At 41.1% G+C, this 20,032-nt stretch overlaps 1 protein-coding gene across 2 annotated transcripts in view; it reads left to right on the top strand.

Moving 5' to 3' along the window:
• LOC110077136 (FRAS1-related extracellular matrix protein 1) overlaps positions 1 to 20,032 on the top strand; it is a 149,961-nt gene that overhangs the window by 125,419 nt on the left and 4,510 nt on the right. For both annotated transcript variants that reach the window (XM_072997709.2, XM_072997708.2), the window contains 3 exons: positions 253 to 432; positions 2,328 to 2,443; positions 14,668 to 14,753. In XM_072997709.2, the coding sequence (XP_072853810.2) occupies positions 253 to 432; positions 2,328 to 2,443; positions 14,668 to 14,753 (382 nt within the window). The remainder of the gene's footprint in view (positions 1 to 252; positions 433 to 2,327; positions 2,444 to 14,667; positions 14,754 to 20,032) is intronic.

Below are 20,032 nucleotides of genomic sequence, written 5' to 3'. Positions count from 1 at the left end.
GTGAGACTACAACTTCAGCTATAGAAGTACCTCAGAAGTTACAGTTACACTGCAAAAGATGTGAAAGAACCACAAATTATCTTTCCATCGTAATAGGAGGAAACTAAGAATATTCATCACAGGAAGATTAAGTAGGCAGGTCTCCAGTTTGTCTTAGTTACGATGTAGAAGGCAGTCAAACGTGCAAATTAGTCTTTGAGAAAATGTTAGAAATCAGTATCCTCATCCTTAATTTTTCTTGATAATTTCCAGGACCAAGGTGCTGGCCCACCAGCAGATGAAGATCCCTTTGTTCTTCCATCTATCATTGGGACACCTGCAGAACAGCCCTTGTCTGTTTCACCTCTTCGCCTAGGAAGCAAACATGACCTTCCTCAGAGAGACTTGGCTGTGTGGAGTGAACTGATCCCTTCACAAAGAGGCACAAAACAGGTAAAATTAATTTACAGGTGGGTCGAAGATGAGTGACTAGGGAAGGGAAGATATATATCTTAATAACAGAGTGCATATTATGAATGCTGATATGCCGTACTACTATGTTTACAATTATGTCAAGGCTATAAATCCATAGCAGAATGTTTTGAGGGCAGTCTACTGGCAGTGCCTCAGAGTCTCCCTATACATTATATTGTATCACTGGAGACAAAGACTGGGTCCTCAATTAATCAGAATTCAAATTTAATCTGCAATGAAAGCATTAGTATGTTTTCTAAGGTGCAAGATCAATTTAATACTTTCAGAGTGGATTCCATGCCTTGTTTCTCCTGTCCCAGAATCTGATAAAAAGGATAACAAATGCTATATATATATATAGTAAGTATAGGGATTTTCTGTCTTGCTTCATTTTATATTTGCAAAGGTATACTGAGATTTGGTGTCATGCCCAAGGCAAGTGAATATCATACCATCCGCATCAAAAACACAATGCTGCACCACACTGACTTTCAAGCATTTTATTTTTCATGCATACTTATATCTGCCACATACTGCTAACGTTTCTCAGGTTTTGACTACAACTTAATGGTTTCTGTATTAAAACACACTGGGTCTTTAGCATTTTTGGAGTGTAAAAAAAAATCAACTTGTTAACTAATTACTGGCCTTTCTTGGACATCCTAGGGAGCAACAATAAGCTGTAGACATGAGATTTCTGCTAAAATTTGGGTTGAAGTGCATATCTATAGATTCTGGGTCTGGTCATTCCTTTGCTTAGAATCTGGTAGACTTGTTTTTCCACATGGAATTCTGTCATGAAATTATGTCTAAAGCAGTAGTTTCCAACCATAGATCTCCAGATGTTCTTGGACTGCAATATTCCTGGAAATCCTGGCGAGCGCAGCTAGTGGCAAAGGCTTCTGGGAGTTTTAAAGAACATCTGGGGACCGAAGGTTGGTAACCACTGGTGAAAACAAATACTATTGTGGGAGAGTTGCATGCCAGTTCCTCATCAGCCAGATCAAATTGTAATTTGGTTTACAGCAGAATAAAATGTCTTGACCTTTACTTCTGAGCTAGGAAATGGCCAGTCACTAGAGATACAGCTCTGCTCATAATTAGATGTTTTGTGCATTGAGATTTAAGGAGCCTCTAAAGCCTGGACAAAAGTGTTGGAATACAACCTATTCCTGTGCATGTTTCGCCAAAAGTGATTCCAGTGAGTTCTGTGGAATGATGAAAAGAATACTTGTACCACAAAGGCCAAATTGAAAAAGAGGAAGGAGATGTGTGAATAGTCTATGGATCTGTTGTTGTTGTTGTTGTTGTTGTTGTTGTTGTTGTTGTTGTTGTTGTTGTTGTTGTTGTTGTTGTTGTTGTTGTTGTTGTTGTTGTTGTTGTTGTTGTTGTTTTCAGTTGAAATACAACCACAGGGAAGGGGCTATCTCAGCAACAGTAGAGTAGCATGTATTTTATTCCTTTTCCATAAATACTCTTTTTTTGATTGCTTCTGATAATATGTATGTATGTGTGCATGTATGCATGCATTTATCTACTTATTTATTTATGGATTAACATAAAAAATCTAGGCAATGCATCATGCTCATTGATGGTTCACTCTAGGCAACTTTGGCTGGCAAGTTTTCAGAAGTCAAAGAGACTTGCCAGCCAATTTGCATGTTAGCTTTTCATATATGTGCAAGCTGCTCCTAGACCTATGTCTTAAGAAACATATAATATGGCAAGCATCGTCTGAGAAACCATATGCGCCACTTTATACTCCTCATCCTTTTTTAAAACTAACAGCTGGATATTGTTGTTGTTGAATATCAAACAAGTAGTCACGAGACAGGTGTGATCTGCTTATGATTGGCTTGTTTTTCCCTTTTCAGAGAGCTAAATCCAGGAGGTGCCCTTCAGGCTGGACAATCCGAGACAAGTACTGCTACCTTCTGAGTTCTGCTAGCAATGCAGCATGGGAAAGTGCTGAAAGAGTCTGCAGAAAATGGTATGGGAAGGGGAGCAATACGGTCTCTGACTTCTGATGCTTTTGAGGTCTGATCATCCACTAGAACAAAAACGCCCCCTGTGGGTGATGTTAGAGGACCACAAGCAGTATGCACTGGGAGTGGAGAATGAATCTAGTCCTTGAGGACATGAAGCGATTATTGGGTTGTATCGCCTCCCATGCTGTTTCATAGAGCTTCTCAATTCTCCAGGGCTGACTGGGGGAGAATCATAATCTCAAAAACTGAATTTTTGGAGTACAACTCCCAGAATCCCCTATCCAGCATGGCCACTGTAGCATCAATAAAAATGTATATATTTTTGTGCTAACAGCAGAATGTCAGGTACACACTGCAAGTTGAAACAAGAGATGCTTAATACTTACATGCCAGTGAAACAAAATGACAATTCCACAACACACCAAGCAGTTTGTATGTGTAGTTAAGTAAAATACATAAAGTTCACTGTAACCAAAATCAGCAATATTTCTTTATCTTTCTTAAAGGCCAGTCCTATTCATATTTATTCAGGTTTTAGTATCATTATCATAAAATCTTAATAAGGATTTCCCTCTTGATAACTGACCACAAAAGCTAATGGGGACTCACTCACTATTAAGTATGTTTGCACTGGACAAGTGAAGAGTCCAGCAATTCTGCATGTTTTGCTGGGAAATGTTAGCAGGGGTTGTCGGGTTGGTGCAAGGATAAATAGTACAATGAACTTGGAGTGACTTCATTTCTCTGTCCCCAAAGTTCAATTCTGCTGCGTTGCCAACAAAAGTTATGTGACTTCAGTAGAACTGCACTAACTACGAAAATAAACCCCTTATTAACAACAAAGAACATAAAGCAGAAAGTGGAAAAAGAAACACATTTTAAACCTAAGTGGAGGAAATTAAATTCTGCTGTAAGTAGCCAACTTGTAGAACTATGGCTTGTGGCAGCTTAAGCAATATTGATCTCACTGGACAATAACGATTAAACTACATGAGGCCTCCATCTCAGAAATAAAAACTGATAGCATATTTTCACTCAAGGGACTTAATTCCATTAAATTCCATGCCTGAGCAATCAGACCTGGAAATGAGGCCCATACTTATCTCTAGATAACCAATCACAAACCAAAAGCAAGCAAATCTATGATATGTGGAAATGAGAGATGGGCACATGGTTTGCTTCATGGGGTTTGTTTCATGGGGGAACTGTGCTTTCACAAAGTGAAATGAAGCATCGAACTTTTTCATTGTTGGTGTTTCATTTTCCTTCCTTCTTCTGCAAAAGCCCCCTTCATGGGCCACAGGACCTACCTTTCCCACTCTGGGCCACCTCCTCCCCTCCCCCACTGCTGCCCACCTGAGTAGGGCAGTAGGTTGTCTGGGCTTACATTCTGCCTGAGACTTTCCTGGGAGTCTTAGGGTATTGTGGGAAATGTAGTTTTGCTGCCCATTGAGCTATATATAGGGAACCCTCAAAGAACTGCACTTCTCACAAGGATATATAGGCCTCAAACAGCTTGCTGTCCTACTCAGCTGGGCAGCATGGCAGTGGCAGAAGGAAGGAGGAGGAGGACCAGATCAAGTTAGTAGGTGTTGGGCCCATTAAGGGGGATGTAGGGTGGGAAACTCAGGGAGAGTCTTTCTGTGTAGCTCAGTTTCATTTAGAGATAGCAACAAACCAGTTCAATTTTAAATATTTGGCATGGTTCATGGTCTTTGATGAACCACGAACTATGACAAACCACCATTGTGCTGGTTTTTGCCCCTCTATAGTAGAAGTAAAAAAGGGACATGTTGGCGCTGCAAGTTAAACTGTAGAAGCCTCTGTGCTGCAAGGTTAGAAGACCAAGCAGTCGTAAGATTGAATCCACACGGCTGAGTGAGCTCCCGTCACTTGTCCCAGCTCCTGTCGACCTAGCAGTTCGAAAGCATGTAAATATGAGTAGATAAATAGGTACTGCTTCGGTGGGAAGGTAACGGCGTTCCGTGTCTAGTCGTGCTGGCCACATGACCATGGAAACTGCCTTCGGACAAAACGCTCGCTCTATGACTTGGAAACGGAGATGAGCACCGTGCCCTAGGGTCGGACACGACTGGACTAAATGTCAAGGGCAACCTTTACCTTATAGTAGAAATGATGAAATCTTATGGTAGGATAAACAAATGTCTTTTATGTCTAAGAAAGTTCTATTTTGAAAGAAATGCTAACTGTATTATCTAGCTTGATGCTAAGTTTTACTTGCTATAGCGTAGCTATGTTTCTTCCCCAAAGGACAATCACAAATATGATTCTAAAACTTTGGGCTGGCATGTCTACCTGTAGTACTACATGTTTTAGATTCATATCAGATAGATCCAACCACTACTTTTTTTCCTTTGCTTGCTGCATTTATGTCTTCCCTTTCCAGAAAAAATGTCCAATGTGGCCAGCTCAAATTAAACCCCCAAAAAGCAGTTTTGTTCATAAAAATTCCAATCTAATAAGCAGTGCATGTCTGTGCAAAGATCAGATAAAAGGATATTAAAGTGGTAGCCAGTTCAAACATAATCAAATTACAACATAGCTTAAAACACAAAGCGGTAAAGAAAAACCAATCAGTTTTGTAGATCCAAAGCCTGTATAAATAAGAAGGGGTTTGCCTGCTTGTAAGTGATAGGAAGCAGCCAGAACAGAGGGCATGAAGCTGCAGTAGTTCCTCTCTTTCTGTGCCAACAGCTCCGTTACCTACTCTTTTCCTCTGCCTCTGTACCATGCAGCACCATGCAGTTATACCTCTGAACAGATCATATGGAAAGGTCGGAGAAGGAATTACAGGAATTAATGGCTGTGTGTGTGGCACCATTGGTATATACTCTTTCTCAGCTTCTGCATTGTTAAAATCACACACCAACTAGCTGGTTTATGAGACCAAACTGCTGTGCCTTATTGTTATGTTAACCTAACCTGGAAGCACTTGTTTCTAAATACAAAACACAAATTGCTTATCTCTGTCCCAGACTCTGTCATGCTAACATTCTTTCACATTCAAAAGCATGTACAGAATCTTTATATATACTTTTTTAAACATAACTGGAAAACCTTGTTTTTACTTCTTACATATACTTAAACAACTAAACAACAACATACTTCTTAAATATTAATGTTTGCTCCAAATTACACAATACATTCACATTCCCAAATCAAATGTAGATGACCCTAATAGAATATGTCCCTTATGGGGCAGTGGGAGATCCTTTCTCCTGGGTGCAGGGGTCTGTTCTCTGTGGCGCTCTTCCTAAAGATGCATTTTGCCACAGAGGGTGATGTCAGCTCTGGGTGAATGATACTGATTTGGGGCTGTTGTGTGGGAGGGCAAGAGTTAGTCTTATCATCTCTTGCCCCATGGCTGCTTTTAATCTAGACAAGTGCCCTCGAGCTTCTAATAGAAAATCTCAGTATAACATGTAGTTTGGAAATATATCTGTGAAGATTTTCACTCATCCAGGTAAGGTTATCTGGAGATTGAGCCATGGGAACTGGACTTCTTACTTAGTGTGGAATTTGCAAGCATGGAAACATAATCTGTGAATAATTTGCCTCTTGTGTCCTGGTGAGTGGGGTGGAATGGAGGTGCTGTAGTATGACTGAATCCCTTCAGCACCCTCTTTCTCTTACACACGGACAAAATCTACACCAGCTTCAGTCAGATTGAGGGGAGCTGCTGTATATTGTTTTTATCTTTGAAGAGTAACAGTCACTTGTGTTGCTTCCAACATGCCATCTACCAGTTAAGCCAGCTTGGATTCATAGCACTTTGTCTTGAATGTATTCAGAAGAATTTTTTTAAAAACTAACACTGATTCTCAAGCTTCTAGGGCATATATGTTGGTGGCTTAGTTTCTTTTTTTTTTTAACTTTTAAAAAAATATATATACACCTATCCATACATAGACATATATACACACATATGCCTAAATCTCTATCTACAAACGATACATACTGTAGAGCTTAGCCTACAAGCCTTTTGTATAATAACACATTTCTTTCAGCAGTGTCTTCTCCTCATTATTCCTTTTGGTCACTTACTTTCTATTTATTACAAAGTTTTTGTTTTCCACCATTCGTAGAACATGTTCCAGCTTTCATAGTAAGTTGATTTTTCTTGCCCTTTTAGTCTCTTTGTAAGTCTATCCATTTCTGCGCACTCTAGTATTTTTTTGATAATCGATTCATCTTTTGGTGGGTCTCCCTCCTTCCATACTTGTGCCCATGCTAATCTAGCAGCTGTAAGGACATGTGATATTAAGTAGTAACTTTGCTTATTTATATTATTTGGTATTAATCCCAGTAAAAAAAGTTTCTGGTTTAAGTTGTATTTCTTGCTTAATCATTTGTTTAATCCATGTATACATTTTGACCCAATATTTCTCTGCAATATCACATGTCCATTTGGTGGCTTAGTTTCTAACAGTAGCTATCAAAAGCTTCTATAGATGTCTGTATCTCCATGTTTAGAGTCCAGAACACCATTGTTGGGGTTGTGGGGGGGGGGGGACTCATCAAATCTGAAAGCTAAATCTGAGTAGAATTTCTGAGAGAACCCTTGGCACCATGTTGGGACTGGTTTGGTAGACATTTTGAGGACATAGCCTGGTATATTATAAAGGTTTTTCTGAGAAGAAAATCCTACTAATGTTATAATGCACAAGAGTTACAAGTACAAACGATGAGCTTTATGAACAACCCTGACTCTTCACTTGCCAATGGCAAAGCTTGTAAAAACGTCATGATTACGTTAATTGCATTAGGATGATATTGGAACTTTCTGCTCAATAGTGGAAGTTCAGTAGGACACTGGCCATAATCCTTCACCTTCATCACAATTCAGATTGCACAATTCATGCTGTTCAGACTATGGAGACATCCAGTGCGCTGTTCAGTCAGACTTAATTGAATTACTTGCCATTTAAAATGCCTGAGAATATGCTCATCAGGCTTGACTTTTTGCTTGCTCTTCATGGCTAATTACATCCAATGTGGAGAGGTAATCAAACGGGTCCTGAAAATTATAAATGCCTTCTTCAGAAAGAGAGTGGCCCTGTCCTCCTTAAAGGGGTGGAGGCAGGAAGAGATAATTGAACCCTGAAAATCTTTACAGCTACAGACTTGTGGCTGATATCCTCCAGTAAAGTATCAGAACACATGCTGACAAGCCAAAACCATGCATTCTTGCATTAAATGGGTTCTTTGAATTTGTTAAAATCAGGTTCTGGCCTGTTTTAGTACTGAAATGGCTATATTTATACTGTGACATGTGAGGAGAGAGCGAGAGAGATTGCTTATAACACTGTTAATTACAGCCCTGGTCCTTATTATGTTTGTTTCTCTTTACATAACAATTTTCAGTGTGAAAGCACTGCACATGAATCACAGGCATTTTCTATGATGTAGAAAAGCCAAAGAAATGTCAGATAAGATCAGAACCAGCTGACCCACCTTATCCCTATGGAAATGACAAGGAATCATGAACTTGCCAGGACCATAATGCCCCAAGGTCTCTGATCTTATGTGAAAGAAACAAAAGAAAGATGGCTGTTTTTAAGTGAAAATGTAAAATTGACTGGCACAAAAAACTTTGGTCTGGAAATCTGACAGGATTATCTTGTCTGAGCCGCTATCGTGTCTCCAGATTTCATGCATATCCTTAAAAAAAAATTTTTTTTAAGCCGTTTTAATTGCTCGCTGTACATCAGTGGGAGTAACAAAGATTCAGATGTTCCCGTTTGGATCTAGACTTGGATTTGGATTTGAATTAGATCAGATCATATCCAAATCAGCCCAGATCTAATTCAGATTAAAGATGGGCATGAATTGCCAAAATGGCAGGTCGTCTTGGTTTGTGGAAGCCCACAAATCACAAATTTACACATTTTTTTCCAAGGTCATTGGTTTGTTCAGATTTTTGGGGGGGGCTTTCTGGTTGCCATCTAAAACAACAACAACCTGGTTGCTTCTCTGCCGCGCCACCCCTTCCCACTATCCTCATTGTCTCCCTACCTTTTCTTGATTCTGCCTTCTCCTCCACTATGGCTGCCGCTGCCATCTTGAGATCACAGTTCCCACAGACTGTCTGGTCTCTCACATGTCCCTGCCTTTAATCTAGTAGGCAGGGACACGCGCAGATGGCCCTCAACCAGCTGACAGGCCAGCTAACTATAATTAATTAATTAATTTATGTAATTTACTTTAATTTAATTAGCTGGCCTGTCAGCCGGCAAGGGACCATCTGCGCATATCCCCGCCTACCAGCTGACAGGCAGGAACATGCACAAAGGTCAGCGGTGGGGCTCTCAATATGGTGGTGGCAGTGGAGGAAGTTGAGGTGGCAGCAGGAAAAGGTAGGGAGGCAATGGGGGCAGTGGGAAAGGTGTAGGGGCAGGCTGTGTGGAGGTGATGAATCAGGAGGTTTGTAAGATGTCAAAAAAAATCATTGGTTTGTGAAAGTTCGGGTTCTCCAGTTTGGACAAACCTGAACCGACTCTAATTAATGAATTCACAATTTTTGACAATTTTCCTTATTTATTTTTAACTTCGTGCCCATCTCCAATCCAGATTTCTGAATCAGGGCAGCCCTGAGCTGAATGAGGGGGCCCTTGGATATCATTTATGTGTCCTACAGTAAAAGTTATCTGAATTATCATAGAGAAGGCAATTGTGCCATCAGTAGTTTCCTCTCACTTGTGGAAGGTCCACTGTACACTTATTTGCTTATTTTCAAGTGCTTGATGAAGAACTTGTGCTTCCATATGGATTTAGTGACCTCCATTGGTGATTAAGGAGATCATTGGTGTCCTTCTGTCACCAACAGCCCTGCTCAGCTATTGCAAACTAAAGATGGTGTCTTCCTTTACTTAGTCAATGGATCTCTTGTTTGGTTTTCCTCTTTTCCAACTGCCTTCTGCTTTCCCCAGCATTATTGTCTTTTCCAGTGGGTCTTGTCTTGTCATGATATTTTTGTTGTTGTTATTTAGTCGTTAACTCTTGTCCGACTCTTCGTGACCCCATGGACCAGAGCACGCCAGGCCCTCCTGTCTTCCACTGCCTCCCGGAGTTGGGTCAAATTCATGTTGGTAGCTTCGGTGACACTGTCCAACCATCTCATCCTCTGTCGTCCCCTTCTCCTCTTGCCCTCACACTTTCCCAACATCAGGGTCTTTTCCAGGGAGTCTTCTTCCAGCAATCTTAATTCCAGCTTGGGATTCCTCCAGTCCAGACTTTCGCATGACATACTCACAGTGTAATAGCCTCAGTTTAGCCATTTTTATTTGTCGGGACAGTTCAGGCTTTGTTTGCTCTATTTAATATTTGCGGGAAGTCCATGATATCCATAAAGCAATCTCCCAACACTGCATTTCAGATCAATTTTCCCCTGTCAGCTTTCTTCACTGTCCACATTTCACATCCATACATAGTAATCTGGAACACAACGAAAAAATGATTTCCTTGCCACCAACAATTGATATAAGTATGGCATAGAACTTGAACAATTCCTGACGAAATGAATTTAATTTTACTGTCCAAACCAAAAAGTAACTAGTTACAAATAAATGTGCTACATGCTACTCTGCAGCTTTGAACGTACCTTAAAGTTATGTCTTTGAGCCATTTTTAACTTCTGTGGATACTGCAGGAGGCAGTGTTGCATTTTTGTTGCATTTGATATTTGAGTTTCCTTGTGTTTATGTGCGCAGGATTCTGGTGGATGTTATTTTGTATGCACCCAGAGAGCTTCAACAGTAGGGTGACTCATAAAATGACCAGGCAAATGAATGCCTTTACGCCATGCATGGGTGTTTTCTGGAAGCATCTGGTTGGCTGTAGTAACCTACATAGTCATATTTTATGGTAGCATATTCCACAGCTTATGTCGGTTTTGATTATCGAGTAATAGTCATAACGAAATCATATAACAGTTTAATCACAACAGTATGTGTGAAATCAATATATTTATTGTTAACCAGCTAGAGTAGTGCATGTCACTTAGTTAGGTGGCATAAAAATGTCTGAAATAAATAAATCTAAAATAAATATGATTATATAGCGAGTTTTAAAAAACAGTTCTTGGTTCAGTTATGCATTCAAGTTCTACTCAAAGGAATCAGTCACAGCATATTATCCTGCAATAGGTTTGTGAGGTAGGGTGAGCTGAGATACAGTAAACTAGCCCAGTACACCATCACTGAATTTTATAGCTGAACCTTGTCGTTCCCACAATCAAATACATTGGAAATATACGTACCCGAAGAGGCATCCTGTGATAGTGCAAGGCAGGACATGCAATACTTTGGCTGAAATCCTATTGCTTCGCATAGTAAGTGGCAAATAGTATAAGTCAATTGAATCAGTGGTATTTGGTGAGCCAACTTCATAAATTCCATTGATTCAGTGGCCCTACTCTTGTTGCAACTTGCTATGCTAAGCAACAGGATTTTAACCTTTCAGTCCTGATTAGAGATGGGGGTAGTATTTGTATACATATACAAATATCCCCCCATAGGTGGAAATAATGGGGGTCTGGCCCCATTGGTCTGGACTATCCACTCACCATTCCGCCGCTGACATGAGCTCAACAGAGCCTTCCTATCATGCCATTGTCTGCAATGGATTAGCCACTCTGTGGCTTGGCAGAGAGGCTTGTCATCCCGTCTCCTGCCAGGAGCAGCTAATCTATTGCAGACAACTGTGTGATAGGAAGGCTGTGTTGAGCTTGTGTCCGCTATGGCAGTGGTCCCCAACCTTGGGCCTCCAGATGTTCTTGGACTTCAACTCCCAGAAATCCTGGCCAGCAGAGGTGGTGGTGAAGGTTTCTGGGAGTTATAGTCCAAGAACATCTGGAGGCCCGAGGTTGGGGACCACTGCACTATGGAATGGTGAGTGGACAGTTATTTCCTCCTGTGAGGGGATATTCATTTACAAATACAAATACTCTCATCTCTAGTCCTGATTGTGTAAGGCAGAGCGGAGCCCAAATCCAAAGGGTAGATTTGGGTTAATGCTAAAGCACTCAAAACTGTCTTGTAGCGACCTACATGCTGAACAGGTAGCCTTTGGTGGACTGAATTTTACTTTGCTGGATTAAATCTTGTTCTCAGTCAGAAGATACACAGGTAAGATGAAGTTGGGGGGAGTATAGTGTTTTCAAGTACATCAGTCTGTGTTAGGTGAAGAAAAGATTCCGAGAAATTTTATATGAAACCTGTTTTGCTGAATATTACCAGTAGACTACTTTCTGTATAAAATGCAAAGTGACTTATTTATCTAGAATATATTTATTGATACAAGTGGGCTCTCTACTTAAGAACTTAATCCGTATTGGAAGGTGGTTCTCAAGTTGAAAAGTTCTTATGTTGAATCTGCATTTCCCATAGGAATGCATTGAAAACCATTTAATCCGTATCTGCTCTTTTCCGTCCATAGAAACTACAGTGGAACCTCTACTTAAGAACTTAATCCGTTTTGGAATGGTGTTCTAAAGTTGAAACATTCTTAAGTTGAAGCAAAATTTCCCATAGGAATGGACTGAAAACCAATTAATCCATTCTGGCTGATTTTTTTGTTATGTAGAGGTGCGTTCCTACATTGAAGCATTAGTTCCCATAGGAACTAATGCAAAGCTGGTTAATTCGTACTCTACCACTAGGGGGAGAATTTTTTTTTTAAACCTAAGATGACCTAAGGTTAAAAAAAGAGCAGGAAAGGGTTTTTTTCCTGTTCTTATTTTGGATTTCTGTTCTCAAGTAGAAGCAAAATTTAGCAAATGGAGCTGTTCTTAAGTTGGATTGTTCTTAAGTAGGGACGTTCTTAAGTAGAGACCCCACTGTATATTTATCGGCCTCCCTGCCTCACCAATCAATCATGCTAAAAGCTTGAAAACCTTTTAAAAATGACTTTGTTTTAATCAATTTTCTTGAAGGCATTCAGGTTTTGGCCTTATTATAAGTATCTTGATATTTCATGTAATGGCTTAACATGTCTGTGAGCATTTGTGGTCTGTAGTTTTCATGTTTACTGCTAACAAACTGGAAACTGAAATAGACAAAAATGGCAATGGGTTTCATCCCCTTTGTTCATAAGCTCTTTGTTCTCTCGTGCCTATGGGCTGGACTTGCATCAGAAGCCTTAAAGCAAACCTCACCATGAAAGTAATTCCACTGTATTGAAACAAAATATATTGGCAGATAGGTTGCCCAGAATGAACTGGAAGCATATGAAGATCTGAAACTGTATATTCCTGCCATTAAGGGTGTTTACATTACCTTGTAAGAAATGCAGAACATTTTATTTTTGCTTGTTCACATGGGCTTTTTTTCCTTCAAATGTTTTTCATAAGAGGAAATATCCATCCAGCTTTAACCATTTTTATTAGATTCATACAGGAAAGAAAGAGAATATGGGTTTTTTTTTAAAGTATGCTGCATTAATCCATTTCTTTAAAATGTGTTTTTAAAATTAAAAAGTAAGTTTATTGCCCTCATTTCGTTGCTCTGCAGTTTCATTTTTAATTTAAATGACACAGCTTTAATTTTATTCCTTAAAAATTATGATTAGTTCTTTTCTCCAGTTTAAATCTCTTAGTCTGGAATAAGAAAAAAAATGTAATTCCTTCATTTGCTAAAATCTTGTTGCTTAAATATAAGAAAATTAGTCACATCCCATTCATTTGTAGTTGGCAGATCCCTGCTGTGATTTTTCAGGAGAACATGCACACATGGGCTTGGTGTATGTGTGCACCTCCCCAAAAAATCATGACAGGGGCTTTTTATTTGCTGGTTAAAAATGGTTTGAAAGTTACAAATTTTCTTACAGGATTTCAGCTGCTCCACCAAGACCATTTTGCTCATAAAGTAACAAAGGTGGTTTAATTTCTTTCATTAGCAACACATTGTATGAGTACCTCAAAAGACGAAGCACACAGATAGAAAGGTCTGAAGTATTAGCCACAATCTAATCTCCTGTTTTCTGTTTCATGACGTGTCAGACTCTAAATTCCAGAGGCCATGTAACTCAATGAGTGTGATGAACATGATATGGGAGTCTTTGGCAAGGGAGCATTGGTTAGTGACAGAGCATACGGTTTGCATGAAGAAGGGAGGACCCCAATTTAATCTCTGTAATTAGGCACTGACTGATAGGATAGATGTCTGCCTGAGAACCCTCTCAGCCTCTGCCAGCCACAGTAAACAGGAATGAGCTATTAATAGCGTAGCCTGGTATAGTATAACCCCAATGTGACCGAGATTCCTATAGAGTTCACCAATCATATTCCTTACAACAATTCTCTTTTTTAAATAAATAATTATAATTTTATTATATAACAGACAACAATCAAAGGAATACAAATACGGTGGGGGGAGGAAAAATACACCATACAAAACATACACACAGGGAAGTGTTTACAATAGTACAATAGCTACTATAATCTTGACTCCATAACTGTGTTACAATACTAAAATCTAGCGGAGCAACAGCAGCAAGAGGAGAGGGAATCCCCAGGGCTCTGAGAAGCCCTGTGTAAACTCCGGGCCAACAGAACCCCCAGCAGTGGAAGGGGGGCACGTTCTACAGGAGAGTGGGCTTGCAGCGAAGGAGGGCTGGAAAACTCTGAATTCGGACAGCAATCTGTCTTTGTGAGAGGTTCCTTTCTCAAAGCATCTGGCCTGGGAGATGCCATGTTTTGGTGAATTAGCTACCTAACTTTGCCAAGGTGGGAAGTGTGAAGAAGATTTTTACATGACTACATGAACTGTGAGTAACTGGCCTTTTATTTCTCATGAGCAAGTACAGCTCAAGTTGAAGCTGCTGACTTAAGAGCAGAGAAGAAATAAACAAAGCTGCAGAGGAGCAATAAAGAGAACAAAAGACAAAGAAAACAAGAATAAAAAGCGAGCTAAATCGGGGCAATTAAGAGACAAACTCCTTACAACAATTCTAGAACCCAAATGCCTGATGCTTGATTCTCACCTTAAATGTAGCCATCTTCAAAGGGGGGGATCATGGTGCACAGGAAATGCATCCCTCAGCAGGGCAGTAGCCAGGGTAGAACAAACAAGGGAACCACCCAAGATAGACTCTTATTCAGACATCCTGTATTGGCAATTTCTGTGCATTGTGTGTGTGGTGGGTTGTTTTTTTTTAAAGCATACAAGTGGCTGTGTTTCACTGTCATGTTTCCTTCTTTGACATACAGGTCTGGTGGCCATCTAGCCAGTGTGCATTCCCCCAGCGAAATGGCATGGCTTTGGAAGTTTGCCAATAAACAGCCATTTTGGATTGGTAAGCAAAAATTATTGCAGGGCACTATTGCATCTAGCTTCAATTTTAAAAAAAATAATGAATGATGATAGTAGAGATGTGTAACTATGTTTTCATCCTATGATCACAGTATAAAATTAGCAGTTTGTAATTTGTCCCTGTGGTGGGCAAGTTTGGTAAGCCAGGAGTCCTCATGTGCCCCCAGCACTCAATGTAAGCTACTGGAAGCCAGGAAACGTCCACAAAATAGACAAACACAACAGATGGCAATTTCCAGGTTTGATGTCTCTAATAAAAAAGGCACAGGAACAGAAGAATCTATTTTTGGTTTTTTAAAAATACATTTGGAGGGCATGTCAACCTCTGGGGTGACCTAGAAACTGTAGAAATGCCGTGCCGGGGGGGGGGACACAGGGAACCTGTGGGCTCCACATTGCTATCCCTGGTCTATCTTCATATTTGTTTTCTGGAGGAATATGGTGGTATGTACAGTGGTGCCTCACAAGACAAATGCCTCGCGGGATGAAAAACCCGCAAGATGATTGTTTTTTCGATCGCTATGGTGCCTCACAAGACGGCTTCGTCTATGGCCGTGCTTCGCAAGATGGGTTTTTCCCCCGAGACCAATGCCTCGCAAGACGAAAAAATGTCAATTCAGTGCATTCAATGCATTCCTATGGGAAACTGCTTTTCGCAAGACGATTTTTTCGCAAGACAGCGCCTCTCGTGAAATGAATTAAATTTGTCGTGGGAGGCGCCACTGTATTTGGTTCAGTGACTGCTTCCCTGTAGCTTTGTCTGCAATAATTGTGTTCAGAATTGTTTCAGAAACAATCTAAAAGGACTGCCCACCTCTAAACCTGTTACTTAACAGGAGTTTTTTTTCTATGTTGGCAGTATCCAGATACTTTCAGCATGAGTCTTATCTATGTTTAAGAATTTAAAATCATGATATTATCTGGAATTATCTCCAAATGTATTCAGTGAAGATTTCCTCACAGATTCAGTCTCAATAACTAGCATGCAAAACTAGTTTCTCCTTTTGGTAATCAAATAGACATTATAGTGAATCTAACAAATGTTCTTCATAACCCAATGATTTGTGTGGCAATGGGTTCCCACTGATTTAGCCATTGGCTGAAGTCTTGTTGTGCAGTTACGCAAATGACGTGACTTTGCAAAGCAAATTACTATAAATTAAGAAGTCTTCACAGACATTATTCATTGCGTAGCTACAGACATATCTTAACCTAATGAAATTAACCTCTAAAAGTTATAACATTTGTGTAATTGTGCAACAGGATTTCAGCCAGAGTCTATGACAGACCTGTTATTCAATACAGTGGTGCCCAGCTTGACAACGATAATCCGTTCCGTTAAAATCGCTGTGAAGGTGTGGAGAATAAGAGTGTGCCGTCCGCAGAAGTAAAAGTGGAAAAAGAGGATGAAATAAAGAGTCAACGAGATAGTGGCGAAAGTAAAGAAGAAATGGGAAAGGAAACAGAAGAGAGAGAGGGGGAGGTGAAGATAGAGGTGTGTTTGGCAGACGAAGAGTGGGAGGAGTCTGAAGTGACAGTTGAAGGGGGGTATAAGAACGAGGAAGGGGTGGTGTGGTTCAGTTCAGTGGTGGAGGCTTATGAGAGGAAGAAGAGGGAGGACAGACAGAGAGCTTTTGAGAGGGTCCGCTACCAGGGGTTGTTAAGAGATTTTCCCCATTTAAAAGAAGGTGGCTTATTGCCCGATCCACCTACTGTAACCGAGACTTTCTTGCGCAAATTAGTCAAAGAGTGGAATGTGATTGTGGCGCCCAGAGAGTTGGAGATTCAGCGTGAACGGGCCTGGATGACAGCTGAGGAGCACGAAGGTCCCGACGAGAGAGGATGGTACCGACACAAGTGCTGTGGGACCATTTGTGCCATGAGGAGTCTCCCTCCTCCTCAGAAGGAGCCGCGGGGATCTTGTGGGATCCGCCGCCTGTAACTCCCTGGGAGTTTGACCAAAGTTTAAATGTTATTGAGAATGGCCTGTTGCCAAGTTTGAAACCGTTAAACCCGTTTAAAGATGTGCAGGTGGGAGAGGAGATGAATAAAAGTTCCAATGTTAATGTTATACGGACTCAGTCTGACTTATTTTCCGCCGAAAACAAGGGGCTGCCTGAAGGAAAGGACCAACTTTCTTGCAGTGGCGCCCAACGTGGGGCAGCCCCTAAGGCGGAGAATGAAGAGGTGAGCGAGCTACGTCGGACTATCCAGCACCAAGCGAAATTACTAGAAAATTTAGCCGAGCAACAAACTTTATTAACAAGGCAGTTATGGCAGTTGAATTCCGGAGAAGAAAGGGTTAAGAATGAGTGGAAAGAGGCAAGGAACCCCTGGGTAGCTAACCCAACCCCCATACGGATGCAGAAGATGAGTAATTCTGACGACCCTGAGGCATATCTACACACTTTTGAAAGAGTGGCCACAGCAGCCGGGTGGCCTAAAGAACAGTGGACATTGATTTTAATTCCATGTTTGACAGGCGTGTTACAAGAGGTGATTGACACATTATCTGTTCAAGAAGCCGCACAGTACGAAATAGTAAAAGGCGCCATTTTACAGACTTTGAACTTAACTGAAGAAGCCTATAGGAAAAAGTTCCGGGAGTTGAGATTCAAATCAGGGATGCATCCGCGCCCAATAAGCCAGCGCATGAAGGCCAACGTAATTAGGTGGATCAAACCCGAAGATAAGACAAAGGACGAAATTATTGAGACAGTAGTGATGGAACATTTAATCTCAACATTGTCTAACAATATGAGGAGCTGGGTTCAAAGAAATAGGCCGAAGAAGTTAGAAGAGGCGATTCACCTCATAGAGAATTATTGCGCGGCGGAGGAAGGAAGTAAAGAATACACAAGCGGAAACCCTGACAGGGCACGCCCACCGGACAAGATGGCGACCGGAGGCAGCAACACACCGCGTGGTCCGATGTCTTTCTCCGCGATCGGCAGAGGCAGACCCGCTAACTTCGAGCCGATGCGTCCTAAGCCGACTCGCCCCATCACCTACGATCAGAGGTTGTTCGAGCCCGGCACAGGACTGAAGGAGGGCAAAGATGGCAAGCCCGTGTGTTTCGACTGCGGCCGCCCGGGCCACGTTCGGCGGCAATGCCCTGGGCTGGATTGTTCGTGGGTAGGCCAAAATAATGAACCGGTTAAGTTAATGGGGTCTGAAAGAGAAGGTTGGGAGGTAATGGTGTTGGTTAACGGCCACGAAAAGAGGGCATTAATAGATACTGGATGCAGTAAAACGTTGGTGCGTCAGTTAGAAGGAACCGAAGTAGCAGATGAAGTGTCGGTGAGATGCATCCATGGGGATTCAAAAAAATATGCGACGGTCTGGGCTAACGTGCAAATTGGGAATGATTGTCGGAGGATGAAAGTTGGGATAGCCCCGGGACTTTCAAGGGAGATGTTGTTAGGACGTGATTGGGAAGGGGCTAGTGAATTGTTAAACAAGAAAGAGGGCTTGGTGGGGGAATGCGAACTAAGCCAAATCGAAACTGATTTTGGGAAAGAAGTTTCTAGAGAACAAACAAGGATGTGGCAACAAGATGACTCTACATTACAAGAGGTATTAAAGAAAGCACAACCTACAGGGACTATTATTCAGGGACAGGAGGGATTTGAACTGGAAGAGGGATTATTGTACCACGTGAACCGAGAAGGGGAAAAACAACTGGTGGTACCAATGAAATGGAGGAAAGATGTGTTAAAGGTAGCTCATGATGTTCCTACTGCAGGTCATTTGGCTGATGAAAAAATGATAGCTCGAATATCTCAGAGATTTTGGTGGCCGGGAATGCAAAAAGAAATACAACAATTCTGTAGAACGTGTAAAGAGTGTCAGATGACCCAAATGAAACCCAGACCAGGAGCTCCTTTGGTGCCTATGCCCCTTGTAGATCATCCCTTTGACAGGATAGGAATTGACATAGTAGGACCTCTTACAAAGTCTGCAGGAGGGCATACTCATATTCTAGTGTTAATTGATTATGCAACCAGATATCCAGAAGCTGTGCCTCTGAGGTCGACCACAGCCAAAGTAATCGCGAGAGAACTAATGCAGGTGTTTACTCGGTTAGGTTTCCCTAAAGAAATATTAACAGATCAAGGGAGTAATTTTATGAGTTTAACATTGAAAGAAATGTGGAAATTATTGGATGTAGATCCAGTACATACTTCCGTCTATCATCCTCAAACAAATGGATTGGTGGAGCGATTCAATAAGACCCTGAAAGGGATGTTACGGAAGTTAGTAATGGAAAAACCTCGCAGATGGCACTTGTTAGTGGCCCCCCTCATGTTTGCAGTTAGAGAAGTACCACAAGCATCCACTGGCTTTTCGCCATTTGAAATGATATATGGTTGGAACCCCCGAGGAATTTTGGATTTAATAAAAGAAAAATGGGAGAGTGGGTCAGACAACGCACAAATTACAGTAAAACATGTCCTTGAAATGAGAGAACATTTAAGAAAGGTGTCTGAGATAGCAAAAGAACATTTAGGACAAGCACAAGCCGGGCAGAAAAGGAGATATGATTTGAGGGTTTCCCCTAGATCCTTCCAAACTGGTCAAAAAGTGTTGTTGTTATTACCCGCCGAAAATGCCAAGTTGTTTGCACGATGGCAAGGTCCATACGAAGTAATTAGACAAGTAGGAAAGGTGGATTATGAAATTAAAACTCCAGATAAGAAAAAGAAGACAGGAATATATCATGTGAACCTTTTAAAGGAATGGCATGAAAGGGAGGTGTTATGGGCTGAAGATATAGAAGAAGATCTAGGGCCTGAATCCTCAGTGTACAGAACAGATCAGGCAGAAATCCCTTTAGGGGATTGTTTGAATCCTCAACAAATGAGACAGATAAGGCAAATTGAGCAAGAATTTAAAGATGTATTTTCTCCCAATCCAGGCATAACCCAAATAGTCGAACATCGTATTAATACCAAGGAAGGGGTAGTTATACGTAGCGGAAGTAGGAGTTGGCCATATCACATGAAAGAAGTAATCAACAAAGAGGTAGAAGAAATGTTAAAGTTAGGAATAATTGAGCATTCACACAGCCCGTGGAGGAGCTACCCAGTGGTAGTACCTAAACCAGATGGAAAAATCCGGTTATGTATTGACTTCAGAAAACTAAATGAAGTATCTAAATTTGACGCTTACCCCATGCCCCGCATAGAAGATTTATTAGAGAGACTAGGGGGCGCTATTTACCTCAGTGCATTGGATCTCACTAAAGGTTACTGGCAGATT

This window comes from Pogona vitticeps, chromosome 4 (assembly GCF_051106095.1).
Source record: "Pogona vitticeps strain Pit_001003342236 chromosome 4, PviZW2.1, whole genome shotgun sequence".
In the NCBI taxonomy this organism is placed as follows: Eukaryota; Metazoa; Chordata; class Lepidosauria; order Squamata; family Agamidae; genus Pogona; species Pogona vitticeps.
Note: the sequence above shows the minus strand (reverse complement) of the source record. Positions and strands in the feature narration are given on the sequence as shown.